The following is a 9,184-nucleotide window of genomic DNA, read 5'->3' as shown; positions in this document are numbered from 1 at the left end:
AATGTGTTATTGTCATCGGTACGCTTAAAAAATCAAATGCTTTTAGCTTGATTGAGAGTGTAGGCGCCTAACCAATAGAGCACAGGGGACGCAATACCGGTATACCCCTTAACATTTTTTTGCTCAGTAGACACTATGATTTTGTTATTGTTTTGCCTTTAAAAAGCTTAAAATATAATAACAAAAAAAAACAACCTGAAAGTCATTCAGAAGACACCAGAAGTCTGACACCGATAAAAAAAAAAAAAAAAAACTAACAAAAAAAAAACCCACCCACAACAAACTCCCCCTATACGAACATTGGTTTGACCTAAGTCCGCACTGCACTGTTTACAGCTGGCGTTAGCAGCAGCGTGTCTGCAACAAGATGCGGAAACGTCTGATTTACAAAGAAATTATGGGAAAATACCAGTGAGGAAATCGGAATTAAAGGTTTTAAAGGTAAGCACTATGTTTGGTATGTTAAAATAAACACGCTGTTTTGACTACATTTAACACAGAACAGTTTAATAGTACGATTGAATGGTTTTATTGTATTGTTAAAACGTGTCGTTCTGTATTAAAAGTTATTTTCAGATTTAATGTTAAGCTTTTTGTGCTCATTCAATCAAATCAAGTAGAAATTTACTTGCACCATTTAAAACGTTTTCCAAGTCATTTATTATGGATTATTATTATTATTATTATTTATTATTATTATTATTATTATTATTATTATTATTATTATTATTATTATTATTATTATTATTTTCGTATAACACGCATGTCTATAAACCTGACGGGTTATTTTATTTTTTTCAGTTACGTTTCAGACAGACTTGTCTAGCCCCGCCAAAAACACCCCCCAAAATGTAATGCTGGTTGCGCCACTTATATATAATATAATATATAATCTCAAATTATTTAAGCCTATTTTCCTGTTTTATTATGTTTTTTTGTTGTTGTTTGTTTTTAGGTGCGTATCACTTTAAAAAAGACGATCCTTTTTCTAATTAGTTGATGCGCGCACTTTTTGAAAACAGGATAAATTCCAATAATGGATTGGAAGGGGAAAGGAAAAAAGTAACGGGGGTTGAGCACACGAGAGAGGGCACATATTGTGGATTTGTTGTTTTTCATGATTTTAAAGCTGTTGATGTTTGAAATACATTTGCTAATCGGGTTCTTAGAAAAAGAAAAACGCCAATCAATGGAATAACATGGTTTAATAATACTTGAATGTGAGGTGTTTGCTAGCAAGGTATGCATAGGGTTTGTTGTATCTTAATACAAAATAAACTTGATTATACCAGGTTTGTATTTTTCAGATTAGCAATAAAAACTATGCCTCTGTCAGTGTATGTGTATTTTTTATCCCTCGATATTAATATATGGAAATTATTATCGATATCGAACAATCTCGATATTTTGATGATATCGATAATAATGCCCATCCCTATTTTAAACAAGGGTCGGCGACGGACACTTGAAAAATTACCGGACTCAGTGACTGACATGGGGGGTGTATCGCAAACAGCAGAGCATAGTCCGATTTAAAGCACATTCTCCCATATATATAGAGGAGCTAAGCACACGAATATCAATGAAGAGCAGCACAACTGTATATAGCTACAATAGTTATCTAGGAATAATAATAATAATAATAATAATAATAATAATAATAAATTCAACTCACTTAGTGTTTTTGAATGTACTTTGCCGCTGCAGCTACATCGAAGTCCTTTGTGCTTGTTGTTGCAGTTGCAATACGTAGACACGCATCAACACGACAGTTCTCAAGGTGATTCCTTGTGGATGTTTTAATTGAGTTCATGTGGCTGAAGCCTCTTCACAGCAACAGGTGTCAGGGCTCAGTGTCAGTAAAAGAAGTGACAGCCTTGCTAGTTCACTGTATTCATCCTCACTACTTAAACAAAATACACCATAATTTGGTAATGTTACTGCCACAGCAGTCTGAGTTGAAAAGTGTCTTCGCAGTACAATGTATATTGCATTTCAACTTTGCTGGAGTTAATATGCTTTATAAATCTTTATAAATGCTTTATAAATTCAAGTTTTTGAATTTGAGACTGGTGGCTTTTTGTTGCAGGTGTCCAAATAAAGCATGCATTTCACCAGCTCTTTTTCAGGAAACCTGGACTTTTATGTCTGTTCAAGTTTTTTTGCATATTCAATGAATTTTGCTTTTACCTTAGCAATCTCCGTTTCTGGCAAATAGTGCTGCTCCTCACACTCCCTCAGTATCTCTGTGACCTTGGCACTAGGGATAGACAGGTCGCTTGGACTTATGAAAGATTCCCGTGTAGAATCCTCATTTGAAGGCTCTTTAAACGGCTTCAAAATTACCTTGCAGTATTTCTTCAGAGAACAGTATGCGTTGTATAGATTTGAGTTCTCTTTCTGCAGCGCTAGATTCATTGATGAGAGAAGTGGCAAAACCCAATTCAAGAAACTTAGATATAGAATGAATTTAGGAGATTGTAGCATGTCGTGGATATTCTGGCAACTTGTTCTATAACTCGGTGACCCATTCCCAAATGCCTCTCTCTCAAAGATTGCATTAGAGAATCCTGCAGCAACTCAAACCTCTCAACGCAGGCAGCCAAACTTAACCAGCAAATGTTTTTGTAGTTAACCAGGTTTGAGTATTCCTCTTCATTCAGCCCACAGATCTGTCTAAACTCCTTTCTTTTTTGCAGCCCCACTGAAATGTCTCAGTGTCACTTTGATTGTGTCTTCCACAAAGTCAGGTATGACTGATTCAGCGTCTTAAGCCATTAAGAACTAAGTTGTATTTTCATCAGCACTCTCCTCAACTTCAGAAACCCCATCTTTTTTGAAGCAATATTGTATTGTTTGCTGACTGACAGTTCCAAGCATGCTTTAGCAAGCGCATAGCATCTAACGGAGATTTTATTTACACACTGAATTTATGCTGATGCGCATCGCTTTTCTCTTTCCAGCAATGCTTGCTGTTGCAGTCAGTGCTGTTTTGTCAAACTGTAAACCTGACTCTGCGTACAGGGATTAAATAGCCATGGTACAGTACAAGGGTAATCGCTCAGTAACAAGGTGCAAACAGCTGGTCAGTCTGTCAAGCTTTTACTACTGTAAAGTGCATCCTTTTATATTTAAATCTATTGAATGGTAAGGTAACAATGTGAAAACAGCTGATTGGTGGATTAGTAAGAGTGATTACTACAGAAATAAGCAGTGCATTTGTTATTTAAATGTATGTGAATGGCACATAACAAGATCCAAACAGCTGAGTTTGCCAGAAATATATGCCATGCTTAACACAGTATAAACAGTCCCTTTATTACTGAAATCAATGGGAATGGCAAATGCTATTTGTCCGATACAATCGGCTGCCCAAAATAACCCTGTATGGTGGTGTGGATACTGTATGTTACTGTATGTTTCAGGAGTAATGTTGTTCTTGACCAGATAATTCATAAAATTAAAATGTAGATATTTTAAAGGTTGCCATGCCCAACAATTGTACAATTTCAGTACTATGCTTGTCCAGAAAACTTGACATTTGTCTTTCAGGTATATTTAAAATTTGATTGCAAGGCTGGAGTGGAAGAGATCACTCAATTTAAGTGCTTAAGAAGTGGTTAGAGACATTTAGATATCTTGGACACCAATTGACTGGGAAATGAACTCAGGAATTTCAGTCCTTTTTCCTCAGTGAACAAAGACACCACTGTGAATTATTTTTTATGTAAACTGATACTTTTTGGTTGTGGAATTAAATTTTTTTAATGGCAACTTATTGCATTTTTTGTTATCTGTAAGGAAACTTGTTTTGCTTTTTTCTGATGGGTAGGTCATCAATAAGACTGGAAGCAATGGGCACATGACCTACTACGCTGGGGCTACCAAATCAGCTGCCTGATTGAGCAATGGCTGCATTTGAACAGAGCACAACCCGGAGTCCCTCGCAAAGGGGTCCCTCTATCCTTAGGAAAACTGATGGGCTGGATTACCCAAAAATGGAGGCAAGCCAAACAGGCTCTTACGTCCGGACTCATTTAACAAACACTCCTAATTCCTCAGACTCTTCCCTGATCTTCCCAAATATCTTGCCTTCCCTTGAATCAAGAGTTACCCCGGCTAACCCTAAACTTACCCCTGCCTACCTGTCGGAACCCTGCCTGGGAAGGCCCCTCTCACCCAGTGAACATGCCCCTTTCCCTGCACTGGTATCCATGGCAGAGTTGTCGCATTCAGTGGGGGCAGTGGGCACACAGCTGGCCCGCAGGGATGCAGTGTGGAGGGAGGGACTGGGGCTGATGGCAGCCACACTCGGAGTTGACATTCCCATCCAAACTGTACCAGCAGATATTCAGAAATCGGAGAGGTAAGAGACTGCAGAGAATGACTTTAGCAAAGTTTCCTAACCCTTGTCAACTCTCACCAAGCTGTACCCCTCTGTAACTCATAAAACTTAAAATGTGCAGTCGCAGACAAAAGGCACCCTATACTTAATATAAGATCATTCAAGAAACACATTAAACGAAAGCATTTAGTGAACATTAGCCACAATGAATATATTGAAGACCAAAATAAACAATTGTTCTTGTCTCCATATTGTTCCCACTGTTGCCCTTTTTAAAAGTACATTTTTATAACATAGCTTATATATCCAATTTTACCCTTTTTTAACATAATTTATTGTTTAGTTTTTATTCTGTTGTTTTTTACTGCTTATTGTTGTTTTTGTAATATGTATTGTTTTTATCTTTGTAAAGCACTTTGTGGTGACCTGTCATGAAAGGCGCTATATACAAATAAAATTGATTGATAGTTTACAGAGAAAAATAAATTAAAATATTTAAAATATTTGTAGATGACAAAAGTATTGCCACCTTTACATTAAAAGTCTGTAGAAATGTAATAGAACTAATTTAAAAAATATATTAATTGACTGAAAACCATTACCCAATAATTAAGCTCCATCAAAGTGGTCATTAGGAGGCAGTGTGGTCCAGTGGTTAAAGCCCAGCACTTATAACTAGAAGGTCACACACTGTGTGACCTTGAGCAAGTCACTTAACCTCCTTATGCTCCAGCCTGCTGATGAAATGTTAAAACAATGTCCTGTTGTAAGTGACTCTGCATATAATGCACAGCCTACCTCTGTAAAGTGCTTTGTGATGGTGGTCCACTATGAAAGGCTCTATATAAAAAAAATAAATTATTATTATTATTATTATTATTATTATTATTATTATTATTATTATTTCTGTAGATGGTGCAAGGATGAACTAATAAACAGAGCCCAGAAATGTGATTCAAACTGTGGTATATTTACAATATTTACAAGGTGATAAACAACCAACAAACAAAACAAAAGAGAGTGGGATGAGAATAAAACAACAACAGATGATCGGGCTGTTCTGGCACCAGATGCGCCCGTTAATGACTGATGCAGACAGTTCAGCTTTGGCACGTACTTTGTTTCTCCAAACTTGGTTACATGGGCTGACATTGGGGTTCCTGGTCACAGGAAAAAAGGCTACATGTTAGGATCCCTGTCTTTTTCCAATATATTTAGTCCCAACTCCCAAGTTTTACAAAACAACAGGCCCCATCCCCAGCTGTCACAATTCCCTGTAATTTTAAAGTTACATTAAACCTACTAAGATAAAGCCATTTTATAAAAGTGCTTTTTTAGTCTTGACTTGAAAACAGTAATGGCCCCAGCTTCCATGACAAATGAAGGCAAAGCATTCCATAAATTAGGAGTCTACAAGAAAAAGCCCTACCTCCCCATGTTGCTTTAGTTGACCCTAGGAATAACCGGCAGCCCCACATCCTGTGATCTTAGAGTGTGGTTTTGAAGATACGTGGTCAGCATTTCCTGCATAACCAGGTGCTAATCCATTCAGGGCCATTGTAAGTTAACAGCAAAATCTTACAATCAATTCTGTACTGCACAGGGAGCCAGCGTAAAGAGGCCAAATCAGGGGTGATATGTTCACTTTTCCTGGTTTTAGTCACAATTCCAGCAGTGGTATTCTAAACAAGCTGCAGGGGGGGTTACCACACTTTTTGGGACACCAGGAAAAAGTGCATTACAATAATCAATTCTAGATGAAACAAAGGCATGCATTAGACTCTGCATCAGATGTGGAAATAATTGCTCTAAGTTTGGCTATATTTCTCAAATGGTAAAAATATACTTTAGTAACTTCCCTAATATAAGTCTCAAATCATGATCAAGGAAGACCCCACACTTGATTTCTAGTTTACATTTTGATGAGAGGCTGTAAGGGTTGCTTAACCTTGGGATTGATGTGTCAGAATCGGGAGCACTTGTGAATAGTGTTAAACAAAAAAAAAGGAAAGTTTGTATGGTTTCTGGAATAATTTATAATGTTCCCCGGAGTGTTCTGAAAAAAAGGACAGAATTTCTAAGATGCTACGTAAAAAATAGATTTTTTGTGAATTTTATAGGAAGAGCGTCAACTACAGCCAAAAAATGTCTGGTCCTGGGGGAGCTTCCCACTGAAAAATACTTGGTCCTGAAAGGGTTAAACATAGAGGTGGTTCAGTAAATGATATGGGGGTGTTTTAGCAGTTTGGGAACTGGAGGCATTCATGTGATTTTGAAGACTGAATGAAAGCAGCCATGTATCAAAACATTCTAAAAAGTAAAATGATACCATCCACTTGTAGGCTGATTGGCAGAGAGTTTATCTTCCAACACGACAGCGACGGCAAAGGAGTTCGTGAAGAAAATGAAGATAAATGTTCAGGAATGGCCTTCACAATCACCAGATCTTGATACAATAGAAATGCTTTAGACCAGTGGTCTCCAATCCTGGTCTTGGAGGGCCGGTGTCCCTTCTGGTTTCTGTTCCAACTGTACCCTAAATTAGTTATTAGAAACTTAATTGGTCTAATTAAGTAATTTAGGGTACAGTTGGAACAAAAACGAGGAGGGACACCGGATTGGAGACCCCTGCTTTAGGCTGATCTGAATAAAAGATGTAGCCAAGCATTGTGTATCCAAACTGTCTGAGCTACAGGAAATATGTAAGACAGAATTGGAGCAGATTTCACCAACAAGATCCAACATACTAGTTAAGAATCATCATAAACATATGAAAGGCGTAATAAAAGAAAAAGGAGGACACATGAAACACTAAAGCAGGGGTACCAATACTTTTGTCATGAATGAATACTTTAAAAGATTATTTGTTACATTACTAGAAATTATGCATTTTGCTTTGTTTAAAGTTTACTAAATGTTTGTCCTTAATCTCTTGCCTTAATTTTTTTATTTATATATATATATATATACACACACACTTTTGTCTGAGACTGAACATCTAGAGATTAGGATTAACGTGCTGTACTTGAGTGTACTGTAGGGAAGGGTGGCTTTAGAAGATAAAAGTTAATACAATTTGTAAATAATAACAATAATAATCTTTATTTTTATATAACATCTTTCATAGTGGACCACCATCACAAAGCGCTTTACAAGATATGAGACTAGGGTGTGTGAACTATGCGTTAGTTGCAGAGTCACTTAAAGACGTAGCACAAGGAGGTTAAGTGACTTGCTGAGGGTCACACAATGAGTAAGTGGCTGAGCTTTGATTTGAATCGGGAACCCCCTGGTTACAAGCCCGCTTCTTTAACCACTGGACCACACTGCCTCCTATAAATAAAAAGCTGACATAAATAGGAAAGTTCCGCACGCAGTTTGTCTTCACCTTCACCTGTATTTCTTACAGAATTTCTGAGGAGACACCAAACCTGATCAGACTGCCCGATAAAAGGGCTTCTGGGAAAAGTGAAAAGTCACAACACGTGGGAATAACTGGCAGTGAGGTATCAGAATTGCTGGTGAAGAACCGACGCTTGGGAAAGGTGCAGTTTGTTCATCTGAACATCAAAGAAAAATGTGCCTACAGGTAGAGATCGTGCCATCTATCTCCTATGTTATGTTTACTTTCTGGTTCTTACTGGATAACCTGTTTCTGAAACCTCAAAATAGTGAGGTAACCGGTGAATACCACAGGGATCAGTATTTGGTCCTCTGCTCTTTCTAATCTACATTAATGACTTAGATTCTGGTATAGTAACACCGTGTAACAATTTTTTTTTTGTTTGTTCCTGGGTAGTAAGTGTTATTTCCTAATTGCTTATGCCTCAAAAGTATAGAAAATGGCTATTATTCCCCACAAACTTTGCTTTTGTGACCAGGACAGAGATATTTCAAAATATCACTATTTCCAATGGGAAAACAGGCAAATGTGTGTCTTTTCGTTCACATAAAGTCAGAAAAAAAGAACATATAAATCCAAAATTAACATGTATTTATACTAAAGTAATACAAAAATGACTACCAAAGATTTAGAAGTGAGTAGTTTTTTGAGATTTACGATTATACTGTATTTACTTCATATGGATTTGGATTCATATGTTGTTTTTTTTCTGACTTTATGTGAACGAAAAGCCACACATTTGCCCGTTTTCCCATTGGAAATAGTGATATTTTCAAATATCACTGTCCTGGTCACAAAAGCAAAGTTTGTGGGGAATAATAGCCATTTTCTATACTTTTGAGGCATAAGCAATTAGGAAATAATAACACTTACTACCCAGGAACAAAAATTGTGATACATAGTGTAATCAAACTAAATTTGCAGACGACACAAAAATAGGAGTGGCAAACACCGTTGCAGCAGCAAAGGTCATTCAAAATTACCTAGACAGCACTCAGAACTGAGCAGACACATGTCAAATGACATTTAATACAGAAAAGTGTAAGGTACTGCATGCAGGCAATAAAAATGTCCATTATAAATACCATATTGGAAAAAAAGATCTAGGAGTTTGTTGACTCAGAGATGTCTTCATCTAGACAATGTTGGCAAGCTTTAAAAAAGGCCAACAAAATTCTCGGATATATAGTAAAAAGTGTTGAATTTAAATCAAGGGAAGTAATGTTAAAACTTTACAATGCATCAGTAAGACCTCATCTAGAATATTGTGTTCAGTTCTGGTCACCTCTAGAAAGAGTGCAAAGAAGAGCGACCAGAGTTATTCCTGGTTTAAAAGACAGGCTAAAAGGATTGAATCTATTCAGTCTTGAACAAAGAAGACTAAGCAGCGATCTAATTTCAAGCATTGCAAATTCTAAAAGGTATTGACAATGTTG

At 36.9% G+C, this 9,184-nt stretch overlaps 1 protein-coding gene across 1 annotated transcript in view; it reads left to right on the top strand.

Annotated features, from left to right (window-relative positions):
- Positions 1-283: 283 nt before the first annotated feature.
- Positions 284-9,184, top strand: part of LOC121327794 (dynein heavy chain domain-containing protein 1-like) — a 56,319-nt gene continuing 47,418 nt past the window's right edge. Inside the window, exons 1-4 of the mRNA XM_041272000.1 lie at positions 284-441; positions 2,700-2,750; positions 3,833-4,366; positions 7,755-7,934. Of these exons, the coding sequence (XP_041127934.1) occupies positions 3,909-4,366; positions 7,755-7,934 (638 nt within the window). The 5' untranslated portion in view covers positions 284-441; positions 2,700-2,750; positions 3,833-3,908. The remainder of the gene's footprint in view (positions 442-2,699; positions 2,751-3,832; positions 4,367-7,754; positions 7,935-9,184) is intronic.

The sequence above is a fragment of the Polyodon spathula genome, chromosome 15, assembly GCF_017654505.1.
Source record: "Polyodon spathula isolate WHYD16114869_AA chromosome 15, ASM1765450v1, whole genome shotgun sequence".
Lineage (NCBI taxonomy): Eukaryota > Metazoa > Chordata > Actinopteri > Acipenseriformes > Polyodontidae > Polyodon > Polyodon spathula.
Note: the sequence above shows the minus strand (reverse complement) of the source record. Positions and strands in the feature narration are given on the sequence as shown.